General features: G+C 46.3%; 1 protein-coding gene across 1 annotated transcript in view; it reads right to left on the bottom strand.

The window, feature by feature from the left end:
- The window catches only part of LOC8041996 (protoporphyrinogen oxidase), a gene marked incomplete at its 5' end in the record, with an annotated part of 38,836 nt that extends 20,224 nt beyond the window's left edge, over window positions 1-18,612 (bottom strand). Inside the window, 4 exon segments of the mRNA XM_042290039.1 lie at window positions 767-827; window positions 1,854-2,357; window positions 15,974-16,228; window positions 18,483-18,612. Coding sequence (XP_042145973.1) covers window positions 767-827; window positions 1,854-2,357; window positions 15,974-16,228; window positions 18,483-18,612 — 950 coding nt within the window.
- Between the last annotated feature and the right edge of the window lie 2,722 nt (window positions 18,613-21,334).

Here is a 21,334-nt window from a genome sequence, read left to right as displayed (position 1 = left end):
TTTGTGTTGACACGCCGCTTGTCCGCGGACACGATAATGGGGGAGCTGGCCCTTAACAGCTTTAGTGTAAAAAAAACAACTAAACCCTCATAAAGTGCACAGCCATGGCCTAGCATCCTTTGATTAACAGTGACAAGCACTTAAAATGCATGGAACATTTATGCCTTAAACAACTGGGCAGTCCCAGTGGCGTAGCCAGGGGGTAGGCTTATGGGGCTTCAGCCGCCCCCCAAAATCCAGCAGACTCTATAATATTGTCATGAATGCCAAGGTGAAACAAAGAATAACTGGGGAAACTGAAATGTTTAATGGGGCAAACTTGTGCCCCAAAAATAAAAAGGGAAACAAAAGAAAACAGCAGAGCGTTGCGCTCATCAAAGTCGGTGTGACAGCAGAGTCGAACGCTGGGGCTAAACTGATCGCAGATCGCCAAGCAGAGCCCCTTATGTACGCGCGTCGGCTTCTGGAACAATCAGCCTAGAAGGTTTGGTGACTAGAACATTTGGAACTCGATCAGACAAGAATGATCTCGAAGTCACGAGAATGCAATGTTGAAAGGATAAATAAAAGAACATTCCACTGACTGGAATCGAACCTATACTTACCGCGCGACAGTCAAGCGCGGTAACGACTCGGATGCGCACGCGGTCACTCGCTGACGCGTGTGGCAATATAACCACGCATAGTGACCTCCCCTTCCCCCCCCAAAAAAAAAAAAAATTCCTGGCAGTCCTTAAGACAGTTAAGTGCAAACTTTGTTACTTACTGCGAGAAGGAATGCAGGAAAACACATGGTCAGCCTCCGTGGTCGACTCTGCAAACGACACCTGAGTCACGTAGCACAATCAAGATATTACATAATTGCTGCTCATAAGAATGCATACAAAAAGCAAGTTCAGGCTAATTCCTTTCATTTTGTCACAGATTTAGGGGGCCACAGAAATTGGTTGCTTGAACTCCAGGGCATGAGTAATCTTCTAAAAAGATGTTTTAAGGTGGTGGACATACACTTAAATTTAGTAATTAGATGGGTTAAATACTAAAAAAATAAAAGTGCTACTCTCTACGCCTGAATACCCTGCTAAGTATTGTTCTTCCAAAACTGAAAATTTGTATTTTGTGCTGCTGAGACACTTCTTTTGACAGGAACAGTTCGAAAAACAATTGCACTGGCACACCTTCACTAAAATACTATATTATTTAAATAGGTTCCAAAAGAATTTGACTAAAAAAAAAAAGGTATTGTAGTTTTATGTTCAACTCCTCACTAAAGTAATACAACAAGATTAAATAAGAAAAAAAAAAACATGTCCACTCATAGCTGCATTTTTGGAAAAAAGTACAACAGGCTTAATATACCGTAAAATACCGAGCGTCCGCCCCAATCCACAATAAGCGCCCACCCCTCAGTTTTGTAACATTTGGAAAATGCACAGAGGGTATATCTTAACGAATCCTTGACCGAAAGAGTGCCCAGCCCCAGTTTTACACAATCATCTCCAAATTTGGGTGGGCACTCGCTCGGGATTTTATAGTAATAAATTCCAAAATTGCATAACTGCACACTACTTTAAATACTTCGCTACAAATAAAGTATCTTTCCCAGGATAAGTGAGTGCCCCGTAAATTACATAAATGTCACCAAACCCCAGGGTTAAGAGGTTCAGCCTAGAAGAAACAGCCACTATTTCTTCCGGCAGTGAGGCTCGTGTCTGAGTCGGCGTCTATAGCCCAGAGAGCCCAACGAAGGAAATTCCTGGGAAAGTTCCCACTATCTCGAAGGGCGCAGCTCACGAGAATCACGGGCATTGTACACACTGTAAAATGTGGCACCATCTGCCTGCGCGCCTCACCATGAGGTGGCCGTTGGGATCCCTTTGCAGCGCGACGTGATGCTCGTTCACGTAGATGTGCGTGCGGGGATTCTCTTCCAGCCTGAGAGAGAGGGTGTCGCAGAGCTGCTGTAGGCCATTCCTCAAGTTCCACATGGCCCACCCAGAAGACAAAGAGTGAAGGCTCGCCGGTGCGCTCGTCGCGCCAGCGTTCGTTGCGTCCGCTGCACTCGCCACCCCTGCCGTGATGCCTGCGGCGTGCACGTGCGAGTCTGTTGCATTTGCCGAGGTGCTTGTCGCATTCTCCGCCATCGTCGTGTGCGTCGTGCTTCCGGCAGGGGTCGAAGCAGCTTGCGCAAGTCGGGCTGCCGTGGCGGCTTGCACCTGTCGCAGCTGGCCCCGCACGACCGAGCCGTGTTCTCTGGCCGCCTTGAAGACATTGGGGAGCAGGGCACGCAGGCTCACTTCGTGGGAGGAGCCGCCGCAGATGCCCCGAACCATAGGATCCATGATATAGTCTGCGATCTGCATCGATTGGCACAAGATTGGCACAACGGTACTTATTGTCACGAATTCATCGTCAACGTTAGAGAGACGCCGTTATTTATGTTGATGCACTTACTCGACGCGTTCCAGAAATGCCAGATTTGCATGAAGACGAAATACAACCTTGAATATGACACAAGCTCATGTGGTCAGGGTATTAGAGTTGGAAAATAATAATATGATTACGACAGACTTTCCCAGCATAAAATTTCCACGCTTGACGATAGGTGGGCAGAAAAACGGGCAGGGTCGCCGGTGCCAACCCCAACATCCAAGCACAGAATCTGCAAGATCTTTCTGATGCTTGGGATAAACTTGGGATTTACTTAAAAGATTCTATTGCAAAACTTCCACAACAAGAGATGGCAGAGGTACTATACAAGCAAAGCTAGTTTTACTAAACAGCATTGAGGAAACCAAAAAAAAACAAAAAAAAACCTTACCTTCCCCACCATTATTAGTTCAAGGTAAAACAATTATGTATTCCCAAGCTCATTTTTTGAAGCATAATTTTTAGGAATCAGCACAATTGTGATACAACTCAGCCCTCCTTTTGAATGCCTGTTAGTAGTCTTGTCATTCTAAAATTTGCTACACTGAAACCTTGGTTTGCTTGTTTAAAAACCTTGCTTGGCTATATAAAACGTTCAGCCTTTCCACTCTCGTGAAGAAGGAAGACCAGCAGAGCTGTACTCGATACACTGCCACAATGCGCACACGCCCGTTTCTTCTTGTCTGACACGCGGCCGATCGTGGCGTGTCAGACAAGAGCCAATCGCAAGACCGTGGCTTGCGATTGGCTCATGGATGCTCACTGTCAACCGACCACCAGAATATACTCCTCCCCCAAGCAATGCATGGATGTCTTATCCATGATGTGCTCCCGATCTTTAGGCACATGATGTCCTTGCGATCTTGATATACATTGAACTGTTAACACAAGCATAGTTTTTTTTTTCATGCAATATTTTTTATGCAGTGTTTACCCTTTCCAGGAAACTCGGGATTTGTAACACGAAACAAATGTGCATGTGCGAGAGGGAGAGCGATAGGTGGATAAATTGAAAAGGAAGAATGACACTTCGAACTTCCCCCCGGGGAATCAAACCCATGATCCCAAGATTACGAGCTCAATGTTCGGCCACTACACCAAGGTGCAGACTTGTAAAGCGGTGGTTATTACAGGCGATAACGTTTCTTCCGCCAACTGGTATCGCAGAACATGCAAGTAATGTGAGCAGGTAGCTTCGAGCTTTGCTCTCACTGCACGAGGGCTCGTGCGGCCGACGCGCAATCGAACGCAAGGGGTGTGCCCTTGTGTCCGTCCTTGTGGAGAAATTTTACAGCTTACAAAAGAAGGCACGCTTTCAGAAGGGGTCAGTAATAGAAGCGGAAAACAAACAGCGCAAGGACAAGGACAGAGTAGAAGGCGGTAGACACACACAGCGCTGACTTACAACTGAGCTTTATTGGCACTGACAACATGTATAAATACACAATTTGCCCTGCCCAAAAGCCAAGAAAAGAAACACAAGAGGAGGACTACACGTGTTCCTAGAGTCATCTGCAGGCGCCGTTGCTCTCCGATCTGAGTAGAAAAATACACTCCTTTTCCGTCAAGGCAAGTGACGGGGCACTAACACACTCAGAGCCCGATTGTCCAATGGCGCGGGCTTCTATAATCTCACGTGTCAGTTTATCTTTTTGTTTACTGATGACCGTGCATCGTTCAAAAAACGGAGCACATCCGCAATCGCGGCAATGCACCCCAAGGTGCCCCGACACAACCTGAGACACATTATATCGATGCTCTCTTAAACGCTCATTAAGACAACGTCCCGTCTGCCCTATGTATCTCCGGCCACAGGACAGGGGAATAGAGTAGACAACACCCGCAACGCATGCAACAAACTGGCTTTGGTGTTTCTTGGCGCACACCTGTCTCTCTATTACATGAGAGTTCACTCTTTTGCACATCATAGATAGCTTGTCTGGAGCCGAAAAGACCACGTGAACACCAGCTCGGCGTCCCACTTTTTTCAGATTATGGGATATTTTGTGTAGGTACGGTAGTACTGTGATGTTCCTGTTTTTCCTGTACTACCGTACCTACATCACAGTACTACCGTACCTACACAAAATATCCCATAATCTGAAAAAAGTGGGACGCCGAGCTGGTGTTCACGTGGTCTTTTCGGCTCCAGACAAGCTATCTATGATGTGCAAAAGAGTGAACTCTCATGTAATAGAGAGACAGGTGTGCGCCAAGAAACACCAAAGCCAGTTTGTTGCATGCGTTGCGGGTGTTGTCTACTCTATTCCCCTGTCCTGTGGCCGGAGATACATAGGGCAGACGGGACGTTGTCTTAATGAGCGTTTAAGAGAGCATCGATATAATGTGTCTCAGGTTGTGTCGGGGCACCTTGGGGTGCATTGCCGCGATTGCGGATGTGCTCCGTTTTTTGAACGATGCACGGTCATCAGTAAACAAAAAGATAAACTGACACGTGAGATTATAGAAGCCCGCGCCATTGGACAATCGGGCTCTGAGTGTGTTAGTGCCCCGTCACTTGCCTTGACGGAAAAGGAGTGTATTTTTCTACTCAGATCGGAGAGCAACGGCGCCTGCAGATGACTCTAGGAACACGTGTAGTCCTCCTCTTGTGTTTCTTTTCTTGGCTTTTGGGCAGGGCAAATTGTGTATTTATACATGTTGTCAGTGCCAATAAAGCTCAGTTGTAAGTCAGCGCTGTGTGTGTCTACCGCCTTCTACTCTGTCCTTGTCCTTGCGCTGTTTGTTTTCCGCTAATATGAATGACCAACTAGCCCAATCGTCAACACTACAGTAATAGAAGTCATACAGTTGCTGAAAGTGTTCCGGTCGCCCACAACAACTCGCAGGAGAAAGGAGTCAACTGAAGTGGACATCGCTTGACGGAAACAGCGGCCAGTAAGGCTCAGCATGTTCGTCGTGCCAATGAGAAAACAGAAAAGAGAAAACAGCCTTCGGCTAGATAAAGAGTAGCAAGGTATGCTCATTCCACTACGACGTTTGTCTCAGTTTAATCTGCAGAATATACTAACCTTCATAAAAAAAAATGTCAAAATGCTCTCACATTTAGACATAGTCTGCAGCAAAGCACCACGAAACTGCAGCTCCATTTTCTTTTTTCTCTCTAAGTATCACAGAGCTATTATAAGAACCCTTTGTGCAACTCATTTGGGAAGTTAACCTAAATGGAAAAATTTAATGCCCGCCAATGCCCTTTTGAAGTCAAATGCTAAAAAGAGGCGAAGTTGTACTTGCACTACTAGCAGCGTTGCATAGTGTACTCAAGACAAAAAGTATGTTGCGAACTACTTAGAGAAGCTGTCATCTTCACTAGCTTTTCATCACCTCAGCAGAGTTAAGACCGATGGTCACGGCACCAACACCTCCCCCATCCCTATGAGAAGCACAACTGAGGGAGAAGAGGTGAGAACTCGGCGCTTTTTGCGCGGAGCATGCGGTGACGTCAGGGTGCCCAGCTCCGATTGTAAGGATAGTGGGTCGATGCAAAGGCTAGCTACCTTCTATAGAGTAAATAAGTGATGAAACCAGAGTATTCCCTTTCTTTTCCTTTCGCCACAAGTTCCTCATTGGCGGAGAAGGGGTCACATGCACCAGATGAGCCCAAAGCACTTGCAGGCAAGCCGCCTTGCAGAACGCCGAGTCTATATTTCGCTGTGCGTTCGCAAACTGTAGATCTTACACAGACGTCTGGAGGACAAGAAGCTTCTTGAACCTTTTAACATTGTGTGTACAAGCAGGATACTGTGTAATTGAATGGTTGTAATGCCAGTGATGTTTTGTTTTAGAGCCTCAACACAGCACACGAAAGGAGCAGATGCCTTCCGAGCTACCAGGGCCAAGAAAGGAGACACAGCACATGCACAAAGCATATTGTCGCGTCAGTTGCGACTCCTACCAGAGCAAAGGTCGCTTCCCGCAAATAGAACCTTTCTGAACTTCGGTCTGGCCACTTTGATAAACCATCCCCATCTGAGGATTGGCATAATCAAAACATTAAACAGATAGAGAGTTTTGTTTTTGAATAATAAGTTAAACCTTTAAACTACCAAAAAAACAAATTATAAAGTGTTTGCTTCCCCACATAAGGTCACTCCAACAGAGGCGCAAAATATACAAATAGGTATTAAGTCCATTCAAAAGGTAGAACATATTGAATATCTAGGAGTGATTCTTGACTCTTGCTTAAACTGGAAACCGCACATCGAAACATTATGTAAAAAACTGGGCTATTCGGTTTACACGTTACTTAAAGCCAGACAGTACTTTAATTCTAAAACTTTAAGATTGATTTATTACAGTATTTTTCATAGTCACTTACAATATTGAGTAGTATCGTGGGGTTTTACATACCAAAGCTATCTACAACCGATAGTAACGCTACAAAAGCGGGCATTGAGAATACTAGAATATGCAAGTTACAATGCCCATTCAGCTCCCTTATTTCAAAAACAACAAATAATGCCATTTCATGTGTTAAGAGACTATAGAACTGTAATTCTGGTGCATAATATTGTATTTAATAATACCGTATACCACTCCCATCAAGTATATTTGTACAATCAGGTAGAGTCACGAGGAATGTTCTTATAAATAACTTCAATACTCCGCCCTATAGCAATACTTATGGTCAACGTCTAATACAGTATGTAGGTACAAGAATTTGGAACTCATTAAGCACAAGCATAAAAGAAAGTAAAACATTTGCACTGACTGTAAAAAAGCATTATTTGGAAATGTTGTAAAACATGCATTTTATTTGTGAGGCACGAGCACGAGTGCCAGGACCGACCCTGTGTGTGTGTGTGTGCGCGCGTGCGTGTGTGCGTGTGTGTGCGTGTGTGTGTCATACTAATGGCGGCCTTATGGTTTGTTACTGATGATGAAAGAAGTTGAAGATGTTCTGAGGCAGATGATGTCCTGCGTCGCATGATGATGCGACGCAGGAAATGAATACAAGCACTGCATAAGAGTTTGCTTCTAATTAAGGTCCAGTCACTCTGTTGGCAGAATATAATCGGCTTTACAGCCAGTTAGGTACAAGCATATTATTCCTTCTTTTTTGGTCGGTTTGGGTCAAAGCGCAGCTCTGCCGTTGTCGGAAGGATCACCCCGGGCGGCGGGGGAAGACGGCGGCCTGACCAGGAATGGGGGAGTGTCGCGGGAATGTCGCTGTAAGGGGTGCCTCGAGCGGGCACCTGCCTAATTGGGGAGCCGGGACAATGAGACGCACTCCTACGGGTGGCTGCCGAACGGGGCTTTTGGGGTAGTAAACAGTGCCGAACATGTCGGCTTTGCTTTCATGTGTGAGAGGGCCGGGTCCGTGGGTGCGCCCATCTTCACGGCTCCTTCTTGTAATGACTGTCGAAGAAAACGTGGACTTTGTGTGTTTTATTTTGGTTATCCGTTTGAGACGACAGCATGTTGTTGTTCCGCTTGTGTGCTTTTAGGACCAACCGTCTACCAGAAAGAAAATCGCGTGGGAAACAGGGCGATTGGTTCGGACGATTGGGAGAGGGAACCTGACTCCGACTCTAAAACGGAGGAGCGAATGATGAGAGGGGACATTATAAGACGGATCAAGCTGGACAGCGGTTGGGTTCCTTGTCGGGGGTTTGGAGGACGGAAAGTGCCAAGCGGCGACGTCTGGTCGCGCCCCCTACTGTGAACGTACTATGTTAAATATATCTATCCAAGTTAAAGTCTAATACCACCTGACTGAACTTCACTTTGCAATGTGCTGCCATCAGGCCCCTTGTTACAAGTGGCCGAACATAATCTACATCAACACATCATTCGTAACTCAGCCCCTTGATGTCAAGTTTTATCAGGGCTTCAATGTGGTAAAGTACCTCATCCTTACCGGTTGTATATTTGTCACCATCGAAACTGAAAGGTCCAGAAAGAATTGTAAGGTAAAAACAGACATTCTACAATATTGCAGACTAGCAAAACTGATGGTGCCCGGCAAAATGCTACAGACTGCAGGTCGGTTACTGCCATTCGTACAGTAAAAGATAAACTGCTATTTGAGCCACCAGATACCACTGAATTTTTTAAAAGGGCCACACTTGGAGGTAAAATTTGAGACCGTTACAATACTCTGCTCAAAAAGCGAGGCATCTGCGGTTACTCTATTTGTATCTATCCACTGTTTTTCCCCCAACAAAGTGCAAGCAAGATCGTCATCTGCTCCTCATGCAGGGGGAGCAGTGGTGTCAGGATATGTGTCACATTCGTCCTGAACGACGCGTGAATTCAGTGGAGGCAAGACGATATTGTAAAAGAGAAGAGGCATATACATGTATTTACAAGAGAAGAGAAAGTATAAAGGAATACAACAGCTTATGGCCACAAGATTGAAGGCTAGAAGAGCTAATCAGACGTGTCAGTCAAGATTCCCCAAAACCAGTCACCGCCCAGCTGCCACTCTTTTTGGCTTGGTCCCCGAGCTTTAGCGAGATGTTGTTACTCCTTCTGAATGCTTAAAGGCGGGCGCTCAAAATTTTCTTCAGCGTGGCAGAAGATTCCCCCTCTTTTCTTTTTTTCCTCCTTCATTTTCCTCCTCGCTTTTTACGGCCTTCTCGCACGAGTGCTAATAGGCTTACCTGCCCCCCGACAAAATCTCTGTAACCCTTCAAGGTTCTGTGCTTCAATCCCAAACACCGGGGATTAGTTAGGCAGGCTGGATATGAGCTCGGAAGGATTCGGGCTGGCTCGCTTTTCTTCTTTTTTTTTTTTTTCTCTTTTTCTGCAGTTCTAAAAAACACTCAGATAGTTAACACCAACTAGCCCAACAACAAGTTCTTTTACACTCAGATACTTTTGCGTGCGGCCATACACGCTACAACACCGCATATTTATCTCGAGTGAACGGAACTTGAACATCACAGCAGAAGGAAAAAATATGGGTATTTTTATCCGAACTTCGAGCTCTACCCAGAGAGTTCAAAATTTGTCGTTCTAACAACGGCACACTGAAGAGTGATTGTATCACTATTGCGTTTTTGTTTTGTTTTTTGTACAAACTAATAATCATTAGTAATTACAAGTCAAAGATATTGCAGTCAGAGGGACACAGTCTGACCATTTCTGGGGCATAATATATAGGTTCGTACTACAGGTGTTTTCTAGAGTGACGGCCGCCTCGTTGAAGCTACTAAAAACAGTAAAAACAAACTTCCATAAAAACTGAAATGGTTTATGGTATATTTCATCTATCTTCAGCCTTTAAAAAAATTTCTTCGTGGCCAAACGTGCATTTAGTTTGTGTCAACAAATGTAACTGAAAACTTGACACCCGACAAATATCTTGCGTATCAGCAAAGAGAACGGGAAACACGGAGATTGAACCGCAAAATCACAATTTTCTTCGCGTAAAATAGTGCAACTAGCAATAGTAGCATATTATGCCATTTATTAAAAGACAGCAGGTATTACGAAGTTTTCATTATCTTCTGTTCGCATTTGTTCGCTGATGAAGAAATGGAATGCCCAGATAGCCTCTGCAGCCCTTACATAATTGTTTGGGGCTTTGTCAGAGTGGGCGAAGGCCATCGCCAAAAAAAACCAGGAGTTCGGAAGGTGTGCTCCCGCAAGTTTTGGGGCTGCTTGGCAAATTTAGGCGTCTGGCGTTCCCCGCCTACTTAGAAAAGAAGCGGAACAGCGGTCAGCTCAACGTCGTCACCAAGCGGGAAATCATGCCTAAATGTGTCCTTGAACATGTGCGAGATCTTTACCCAAACCCAGCCGGGATTCGCCACAATTCATCTACGAAAAAAACTATAAAAAGGTGTAGGCTTAAACGATTTCGCAGTTTTTGAATATAGTCATGCAGACTAACTGTCCACAAGTACGTAAAGAAATGCAGAGCTCTATTGTGTTCTTTATGTCCATACTTGTCTTTCGCACTGTACGCCAATTAAAATGAATTCTGCAATATCTGTAGATTATGCCTGGTTATGTTGTCTTTAAAAGAAAAGTAATCAAGCAAGTTCGGTATCGTGCCACCCCAATTTGTGCACATACAATTTTATGTGGAATTCAAAGTCAAAACGGTACTTCCGCGGGAAATAATGCATCCGTCGTTCTTCGTCTTCCTGAAGCTATAAACTACCGATCTCGGCTACAGGACTTTTGGGTCCACAAAATATCACGCTCAGTAGAAAATTCGCCTTTTCTAAGTACTGGAAATTATTTATTTTTCAAACAGGTCGGGTGGTGATGCGTGTTTGAGTGTGTTGACTGGGCACTGGTTTGCGCCAAGAGTGCAGTGCTTCCTTTCATGCTGCCCGCGACGAGTGTTGAAATTTGAATATAGTAGAAATAAAATCACTGACACCCGTAGAATTATTTTAAACTTGCGCTTTCTTCAGGCATTAAGATTTTGTTCGTACCTTTTATTCATTGTCGTCTTCGATGAGGGAACAACTTGCCGAGGAGGCCGCGCTGTCCGCGTACGCGGCTTGACAGATAAGGTCGCGAATGCTTTTCACGAATCTTTAAAGACCAAATATAAAAATGAAAGACGCAGCCACTTTACGCCAATGAAACCAACTTCATGTTTTGAGCAGACGTCTTGCGAGAGTTGCAGTATTTTAATTATGCCTAATAAATTAAATGTTTAGGACTAAGTACCAAACTTTTTTAAATGTATTAAGAACCAAAATGTCAACTGGAAAGTTCTAGAGCTGCTTGAGAAACACCCGATTAGCTGTTTGCAACATGATACGGCTCGCGTGGCTTCCTTCTGACTAGTAATAAAGTTTATGAAACATGACAAAATACCCCGTGGTAAAGCGCCCGCCCCATCATAAACTCAATTTCGAATGTCCCGGGATTTGTTTTCATAGGCCGGAAAAAAAAAAAGAGATGCATGCAAGACGCGTGCCCCACGCTTTATTTATATCAGAAAAGAACTGCCCTCTGTTTTATATACAATGTCTCTTTTTTTTTTTTTTTTTCACCTACTAGATATTAGAAAAAACGTGGAAATTAACGTTTTGTGGATGTGAGCTATACGGCCAGGCGAAGATTGGATTCAAGAAAGAACGCAACAAAAACCGACTGATTACCTAACATTTGTTAATTAACTTTTTGATTATAAAAAAAATGGGATAGTTGATTTATAAAGTTGTTGGGCGTAATCGAAAGCCACCAAATTGTCCTGTGAAAATTAGCGCCATTGCGGTTTGTTTAGGTGAGCTATACGGCCAGGCGAGGATTAGGTTCAATAACGAACGCAACTAAAACCGACCGATTGCCTAAAATTTGCTAATTAACCTTTTAATTAGAAAAGAAAACGGCATCTTCTATTTATAAAGTTGTTGGCCATGATCGCAGGCCACCAAACCGTCCATTCTTAAAAAGATGTAACGCGCGTACACTATTATACGGCGTCCTCCTAATTTGGGCGCGAAAATATAGTTCCGATTATGAGGGCTCCATCTCCGCGTGGCACAGCCTAACGCCATGAAGCCAAAGCGACAAATCATGCGCATCGCTGTGACAACGCCACTGTAGAAGGGGCGAGGAGTGCGGTGGCCGAAAAGATTGCGGTAACACGATTCGCGTCCAAATTAGGCTTTTTAGGACGCCGTGAGCCACTTCACGTCCACTACATTGCGTAACTCTGACGTCTTTTTTAGAAAAAATGTCTAGTCGTTAAAAAAAATCGCCCTGTATAAGCACGATTGTAAGGCAGTTCTTTACATCCGGCGACATCATTACGGCATGGAAGGAGACGTTGACCACAGATCTTACTCTGTGTATGATCTGTGGTCACTGTTTTTTTTTTCGTACAAGAATGAGCAAACATTTTATACCAAATAAAATAGATTTAGCATTCACCGAACTCGGCTTGTTTACTTGATTCAAATCGATATTTGATTTGATTACAGTTATTTTGTACCCGCACACGCCTACTTTATTCCCTAATGTGTTACAAGTGATAATTACATTGTTTTTTTTGTTGTTTTTTTGTCGTGCGAGGTCATTACAATTTATTATTAACAATCGGAGCTATGCGATTACGCGGAGGAGGCGCATTTGAAGATATTCAAAATTGTTCTGAATACACAAACAACTTCAAACGTCTTGCTGTTTGGGTCGTTTCCTTCGCGCAGGACGAATAATAAAGCCAAAACCTTATAGAGGAGACTATCTCTATCAACTCAACGCACAAACACGATGTGAAGCGTGTCTGCGTACGTTGGAAAAGATATACCGGCGAGCAAACCATAGCATCGAATGTCCATGCATCAAAATGTCCGTGCACCGAAATATCCGCACACCGAAACGTCCCACACCGAAAAGTCTTTGCAGCAAAAAGTCCGTACACTGAAATGTCTGTGCACCAAAAATCCGCACCGAAATGCCCTACAGCAAAACGCTCTACACCGAAAAGTACTAGACCCACTACGGATGGGATCCTCCGTCACCTCTGCCGGTCCACGAACCATAATGAATCAGAACCACTGGTCTATGAAGCGCCATCCCTGAGATACCGAAAAACGCCGCTCGTACTTCCCGTTGTCGCCATCTAAACAACGAAAGATGGCATATCAGATATTTATATTAAAATTGGTACTTCAATGACTACTTCTTTGAGCAAAACAAGGCATTTGTGCTCTCACAACAGCAAAGAATCGTCTTCCAAACCAATGCTAAAAAAAAGCCAATGCAACTCGTTGGGAAGAGCAAGTGCCGAGCTCGCTCAAAGCAGCTACTCGGTTGGTTCAGCTCCTTGTCGCAGGTGTGCCGGCTGGCTTCTGGATAATCTTTTCAGATCCTTGAAGCTTTCATTTCCTTCACCCCAAACTTGTAAAAAAAAAAAAAAAAATACAGGCAGCTGGCAAAAAAAAAAAAAAAAAAATATTGGAAAATGGCAAGGAGGAAACGAGAGGCGATTTCCTCCTTTCACAGTGGCGAGAAGGAAAGTGAGGGTCGGGTTCCTTCTCTCTGCTTGCGGGCCGGCCTTTAACCAAAGATGCCTCAAAGATCCGTAGTGGTCCCGAATGTAAGCATCACAGGCCACGGGTAGTTTTGCATCGTAACGTAGCCGAAGACGCACTGGTGGTCCGTAGACTTCCTGGGAGGGAGCATCACGGGCCACGGGTAGTATTGCTTCGGAGCGTAGCTGAAGATGCACCGGAGATTTCTAGTTTGCCCAAGCAGGAGCACCACCAGCCACGGGTAGCCTTGCTTCGGAGCATAGCCAAAGATATGCCGGAGGTTCGTAGCCTTCCCGAGCAGGAGCGTCACCGACCACGGGTAGTCCTGCTTCAGAGGATAGCCGAAGATGCCTCGGAGGTCCGTAGCCTTCCCGGGTGGAAGCGTCACCGGCCACAGGTAGTCTTGCTTCGGAGCACAGCCGAAGATGCCTAGGAGGTCGATAGTCTTCCCGGGCGGGAGCATCACAGGCCATGGGTAGTCTTGCTTTGGAGAGTAGCCAAAGATTCGCCAGAGGTCTGTAATCTTCCCGGGTGGGAGTGTCACCAGCAAAGGGAAGTCTAGCTTTGGAGCATAGCCAAAGATGCACTGAAGGTCTGTAGTCTTCCCAGAAAGGAGCATCACCGGCTACGTGTAGTTTTTGCTTTGGAGTGTAGCCGAAGATGTGCCGGAAGTCTGAAGTCTTCCCGGGGGGGAGTGTCACCAGCCATGGGTAGCCTTGCTTCGGAGCATCCCAGTTAAAAATTCCCATTAAATCCAGTTAGAATTGCAACTGGTTTTAACTGAAACCAATTGGTTTTAACTGAAACCAATTGGTTTTAGTGAGTTCCAACTGGAAGCACACTGGCCAATGAGTCTCACCAATTGGTATTATTTTTCCAGTTGGATCCTGAATGGGCTCCAAATGGTTTCCGTTGGTTCCCATTGGCATTGACCAATTGCTTGTCCAAAAACCCAATTGGTACCAAAAAGAAAATTCCAATTGGAACTTAATTGGAATTTTCAACTGGGGTAGCCAAAGATGCCTCCTGAGGTTCATAGTCCTCCCGGGCGGGAGCGCCACTGGCCACAGGTAGTCTTGCTTCGGAGAGTAGCCAAAGATGCGCCGGAGGTTTGTGGTCTTCCCGGGCGGGAGCATTATCGGTCACAGCTAGTCTTGCTTCGGAGCATAGCCAAAGATGCGTCGGAGGTTCATAGTCTTCCCGGGAGAAAGCGTCATCAGCCACGGGTAGCCTTGCTTCGGAGCAGAGCTGAAGATGTTTCAAAGGTCCATAGCCTTTCCAGCCATGGGTAGTCTTGCTTCGGAGCATAGCTAAATATTCACTGAAGGTTCATAGTCTTCCTTGGCGGGAGCGTCACCGGCCACGGGTAGTCTAGCTTCGGAGCACAGCTAAAGATGCACCGGATATCCGTAGTCTTCCCGGGAGCATCACCAGCCACGGGTAGTCTTGCTTCGGAACGTAGCCGAAGGTGCGCCGGATGTCCCTAGTCTTCCCGGGTGGAAGTGTCACCAACCACGGGTAGTCTTGCTTTGGAGTGTAGCCAAAGATGCCTCGGAGGTCCATAGTCTTCCCGGGCAAGAGCGTCACCGGCCACAAGTAGTCTTGCTTCGGAGCGTAGCCAAAGGTGTGCCGGAGGTTCAGTCTTCCTGGGCAGAACCGTCACCAGCCACGGTTAGCCTTGCTTCGGAGCATAGCCGGAGATGCCTCGGAGGTCCAAAGTCTTCCCAGCCATGGGTAGTCTTGCTTCGGAGCATAAAAAAGATGCGCCGGGGGTTTATAGTCTTCCCGGGCAGAAGCGTCACCGGCCACGAGTAGTCTTGTTTCAGAGCATAGCCAAAAATGCCTCGAAAGTCCACAGTCTTCCCAGCCACGGGTAGTCTTGCTTCGGAGCGTAGCCAAAGATGCGCCGGAGGTTCGTAGTCTTCCCAGGCGGGAACATTACTGGTTACGGCTGGTCTTGCTTTGGAGCAAAGCCAAAGACGCGCCGGAGGTCCGTAGTCTTCCAGGGCAGGGCATCACCGGCCACAGGTAGCCTTGCTTCAGAATGTAGCCAAAGATGTGCCAACCCTTTCCGTTCTCTCAGCCCTTCTTCTTTCTTTAACGCGAGTTTATTTTTTATTTTTTCTCTTATATTTGTGGATTTGCAACCATGACAATCTGGTGTTCAGGTGTCAAACACCAAACACCGGCATCATCTGCAAGTCCTACCAACTGCCGTCTTATCTTTTCTACTGTTTACAGAAATCCACCAGTTCTTTTTGATTGAGGACTTGGCCTGCAAAAAAGGAAGGAGGAAATACCTCGAAGGATATGCTATTTTTTTTCAGCTAATAACTACTAGACATGTTTCAATGAAGAAGGAACACAAGGTCAAGACGTCTGCTCAGGACTGAGGAGCAGCTGGAAGGGCAGAAGTTTGTCGCAACAATGATCAATCCCTCTCACCGCACCTTATCTCCTCCTCTCCTTCAGTTGTAAACCGAGTGCCTGAGTGCCCACTAGAGATACTCCTTGTCCAGAAAGTGAGACAGCTTTCCAGAAAACAAAGCAGAGCATGCTCTGCCCAGACGTACCTGGCGGTTGAATCGGCGCACGGTGAAGTCGTGCACGCTCTCGTCTTGGTCCTCCCCTGGGGTGCCCGCCCAGAAAAGGTCCTTGAGGAGGGGCACCAGCAGCGGAGTTGTAAAGGGGGAACCTGGCCACAGCAGCCGGCCGAAACTGATGGGCAGCGGACCCAGCCTCCCCTTTGCCAGCACCAGCTGCTGTTTCCCCGCGGGGGAACTGGACGCTACCGGCAGGACCTGGCTGTGAAGGCCGAGCTCTTCCACCTGCAGCAAGTGGCAGTAGATAGCGACGAAGTGCATCAAGTACAATGTCACATATAAAATGGTTGGTGGTACACTGTAGAAAGATAGTTGCTTGATCCAAGTGCTGCCCGATTGTAAGTAATCTCATTTTAAAGCAATAGCTTTACAGGTGACACTTTAAGCTCCGTGGGCTGTCGTCGCTGCTATGGAAAAACCTTCCCTCTCCCCTCTTGACGCAGGAAGAGAGAAGTCGGGTCTTCCCTACGGCCGCGCAGCACGGAGAGAGAGAGAGGGGAGCCCCAGCACCCCACCAGTAACTATGCGACAAAGGGAGAGTCTTCCTGTCGTCTGCTTCAAACACTTGCATTACTCACGATACACGGGATCCCACTTCGGCAGTATCCAGTTACTATGCGTAATGTTGGTTTTCGAGACTTCCGCCGCGCTTGCCCACTTACTTCACGAACCACTGATGGCGGTCATCAGTGGCATCCAGGACACAAACCACGACGGCCATGAGAATTAACCACGTCGCACCTCCATCCTCAGGTATGTGACGGTACCACTCCACCCGCATTGCGTGACCGTGCTACAGCTATCGCTTTCGTTCCCTCGCACATTGTGGGCGACAAATACAACTTTTTTCTCGACTCCACTAAAGTTTGAACATGAAAAAGTACCCAAACCTATGTGTTGAGTTACATATAGGTCTAATCTAAAAATGGTGTGGGGCACACTGTAATGGGCCGGTGCTTGCTCCAAGCACTCCTTGGTTGTAAATAATTTCATTTTTCTACACCGCTAAAGTCTGAACACAAAGTACCTGAATCAACATGTTGAGTCTTATTTAGGTGTAGACCTCCGAGTCATCGGCTAGGTTTTGCTTACTATAAGCGGGCACTCTGTGTTTTCACTCCGGCTTGTACTTTTTCTGCACTGCCGCCCACATCCCAGGTTTCTTCAATGTTTGGCACGGAATACAATGTATTCTGTACCCGGAATACAATTTCCAGGTATGGAAATCGAAAGAATTCATGCGGAAAAAGTTAGAAAGACAGGCTATCGAGTGGTGTATCAATGTGGCCTCCCCCGAGCTGGAAAAAAAAAAGAGGTACGAGGGAAACAAAAGCATTAGACACAGACGCATAAATTCGAGACTTTATCCCTGGGCCTTTCGTGCTGCTCTTTGTCTGCCCATCCCCGAGTCAACGATTAGAAAGTGTTGAAATTAGCGAAAAGCAGTTCTCCAAACTAATACGGAACACACAGACTGTGCCTCATCTAACGGGAGCACTATCCTCGCTGCAGCCTAAGAACTGCTCCGCAACGTAGCACTTGATGGAACAGCCAAAACAGGGGAAGCCACTCGCTCAAGGCCAAAATCGGGGCTGGACTTGGGAGGACGTGGCGGTTTCACCAGCCCCCCTCACACTATGGTGCATAGGTGACTGCCAAAATCCTCAGTTGGCAAGCTCTTGGAGACGATGCAAAGTATGTCCACAGCATGTCTTTTTTTTTTTTAATTGCACGACCGCCTGGCAGGTCATTTTCCTACTTTCAGTGAGATGATGGCATAGCCTTCATTGACAGCAAATGTTATTCATTTCTAGGTGTTTATAAGGCCTGCCTTTAACTCTAGATTCAGAAGACAGTGTGGGCTGAAACTTTTGCAGCTTATTGCAACTCCTAGTCCGAGCTCTCGGTGATCAGTAGTGTATTTATACAACACTAAAGTTCCTATGTGTTTAGCTCGAAAAATGCCCCTTATTTTTTACTTTCATTACTCATGAACAGCGTAGCTGTCTTTTGCTATTCACATAGACAAACAAAAAAAAAAAAGAAATGTGTTCCAAATATTGAAGTGGAGTGTAAACATAAATAGAAAATTATGCTGGCTACTTGAATTTATTTATATTTTCATCCAGATTTTTTTAAGGATGCATAATGCCAAAGCTTGTGGCATTATGCCACAAGCTTTGGCATCATGCAATATACTCGTCAAGATAAGAAAAAATTTGTGTGCACATTCAGGTTGTATACTACATCACTCTTTCTAGCTTCTTTGTACCTGTTTGCTCCTTTACACAATGCTTTCACTTAATCTTTACGTGCTCAAGTAACACCCAGGCACACTAGATACCTATAATACCCAATTATTTCTTATTAAAATTTAAACATTGACAACCGTAAACATGTAGAAACCCGCCTGGTGGTGCATCTTGCTGGATGATATGACACGCGCTCTACAGGGACACGATTCTCCAACATTGCTCACCAGCTGCAGTGTGTTACGACCGGATTCGCCGGCTGTGCGCAAGCCGTGGGGTCCATGCTCGTAGACAGTGCCGTCGGGAAAACGGCTGGAACGTATCCAACCCCCCAGTCGTGCTGTACGCTCCACCAGAACTACCTGCATTCCCCAAAAAACAATAGACCCTTAGCTTCTGTCACCTTTGAACATGATAAAATTTAAAACCCACATAAACCAATAAAACTCATGTGCGGCACGCGGCAGGTGCCACTGCTCTTTTTCACATGCCACAATTAGGAAGACAACTTCAATTTCAGCAATGAGTTGACCAAGTTTAAAGCCTGATGATAACCCTCTAATCTCAGATGAGATTTTTCTTATGGAAGACTAGGGTCCAAGCATTTTGTTAAGACTCTGTAGGGCGTTCTCAAGCACTATTCGGTTGTAAAAAAAAAAAATACATATTAATAATTGCTAATTACGCAGTGCAATGAAACTTCCTGCACGAGTGTCTTTAGGTATAGACCATTTATCATACTCGAAATGCACGAGTGTAAGTTCTAGGAAAAAAAATGTACACTATGCCTGTGGGCTCCAAAAAGTGGCAAGCGGAAGGAAGAGGGCAAATAGTATGTGCGGCGGAGCCAGGGAAGCGTTTGCCAAACTGGCAGTGCGGTGAAGCCCAACGCAAGCTGCCAAGCATGCTGCTAAGCAACTCCACAAGAGACACGCAACTGGTAATCTTTACCTCGCTTTGTCTCCACTTTGCGTAAGCTTTTCGGATTCATTCAGGTGCCCTCCTCTTCCGTAGAAAGATGCTTGGAACAGCTGGACAAGCAACCATTTACTGAAGATGAAACTCTTCTTCTTCCACACCCATTAGTTCTGAGATATAAAACTAGTGGGTGTGAAAAAATATTTTGGTAAATAACCAATAGTCCTGCAGTGTGTTATTTTCTTTCTATCTCTCTTTGTGTATCTTTCTACATTCAGCTGGCATCTTTCAGAAGTACTAATCACCAACTAGCTCAGTATCGACGACGCCCGATGGACGGAGCAGACGACCAAGCGTTCTTGCCGTTCGCGCCACTGTTCATGCCGGTTCGTGCTGCACCAGCGCCTTTTGGTCGCGCTTGATTTGGTTTCAGTGTCTTGTCTGTGGGGATTCCTGTGGTGTCCCTTCGCCGATGGCTGTGATAACAGCCGCTTTGTCAGAACGTTCGGCCTCCATCACTGTGAGTTCCGACCTGTTGGTGAAGCGGAGGGTCCCCTGTCTTGTCTACTCTCATTCTCTCACGGGGGACCCCCTTTCCGTCCCCCGCGTCGGATTTGGATCACTGCTGACAAGCGAGGAGATTTCGCCTCTTGTTTTCCCACTTTCGAGAGAGGGACTCGTCCGGTGACCGTGAAAGAGATAGGACGTGTATCGGCGACTTCTTCAATGATTTCCCGCCCCCTTGGCTCTCCGGAACCCCGCGTCTGGCAGGTAAAAATCTTTTCTTACCTTGCCGGCGTGGGGGGCATTTTGGATGGGGACATATTATTTTCGTATAGTAGGGTGTTTTAATAAATGCTGTAGGACTCTGTCCTTACTCTGGTATGTGTGTCTTCTCTTTCCGCTATATTCGAGAGAGTGAGACAAGGTATTAGATCATTGGCACCCGACGGAGTTAGTTTCTTGAACCCGACCCGTGGTAATATGGCCCTAAACATTGTCTATATTGCCGTGGGGATGTGCGGGACCGTGCTACTAGATTTGACGTCTCCTTCGAGATCGCCACCGCGGTTGAGATGTTACTCCTCGGTACCTCTGTTACTAGCTAGCAAACCCCCACATGTCGCACCAAAATCATTTGGAACAAGGTGGCCACAGTTGGAAAAATGTGTTACACATGTTGTTAAAAAGCAGATTTACATTATATTTTTCATATTAATGCAAGTATACCACAATAAAAAAAAATATAAAAATAGAAACAGCCACTTGGTGGTGTCACTAACCCGTTCAAGTTAAGGTCCCTATATATTGAAATATGCGCAATTCCCCCTCTCCCCACATCACCCTCCTTTCCATCGTGGGCGATCCTTCTTGCCCTTCTTCCCAGCCACACCCCACCGCCATTTTTCTGCGAGACCCACAAGGCACGCGCTTATGAGTACAGGGCTGATTAGAGAATTCGTTGCTTTTTTTCTCCGTCTCCTCTGCGTTGCCGGAAAGACTAAGTGCGGCAACGCCTGGGGGGTGACGCTGCCGAAGTTGACCGAAGTAAAAAGCTTCCAAGAACGCAGGAGCCCTCACACTCTCCCGAAGCCACGCATCGCAATGACGCCCCTGCAACGGTGCTCAACAACCTAAACGTTGTTATCGATGACCCCCAACGCATCGGCAATTGTGGACACCGCAGCAGACTACTCAGACTGGAGTGCGAGGCTCTCTCGCTGCCACGAAAGTCCCCCCACCCCCCCCCCCTCCCCCGAGAAATTATAATTTTTTTTTGGGTGGGGGAGGGGGGTTTGAGCCAACCTTAGGAGGGGGGGCCCTCCCCCCCTCCCTCCCTCCCTCCCCTCCCCTCCCCCCCCCCCCCCCTCCCCCCTCCCCCCCCCCCCCCCCCCCCCCCCCCGTAGTCGGCGCCTGTAAAACCGAATAGCGCTCAAGAACAGAATCACAACCGGTGTAAATAAGACGTACACCAACACGCTCAACCAATAACAGAATCTACTGTATACATGCCTAACATGCGACGTCATACGGCATTGTAGCAGCCACCATCGCTCCGTACCATGCTCCTGAGCCCTTACCTTCTGCACTATACATCTCGCAAAATAGAATTTGATGTGGAGAAAAACAGTTTTTGATGATGCTAAATGTGCGCTGCAAA

The sequence above is a fragment of the Ixodes scapularis genome, unplaced genomic scaffold, assembly GCF_016920785.2.
Source record: "Ixodes scapularis isolate PalLabHiFi unplaced genomic scaffold, ASM1692078v2 PGA_scaffold14__6_contigs__length_520768, whole genome shotgun sequence".
Taxonomy (NCBI): domain Eukaryota; kingdom Metazoa; phylum Arthropoda; class Arachnida; order Ixodida; family Ixodidae; genus Ixodes; species Ixodes scapularis.
This window is presented reverse-complemented; position numbering and strand designations above follow the sequence as displayed.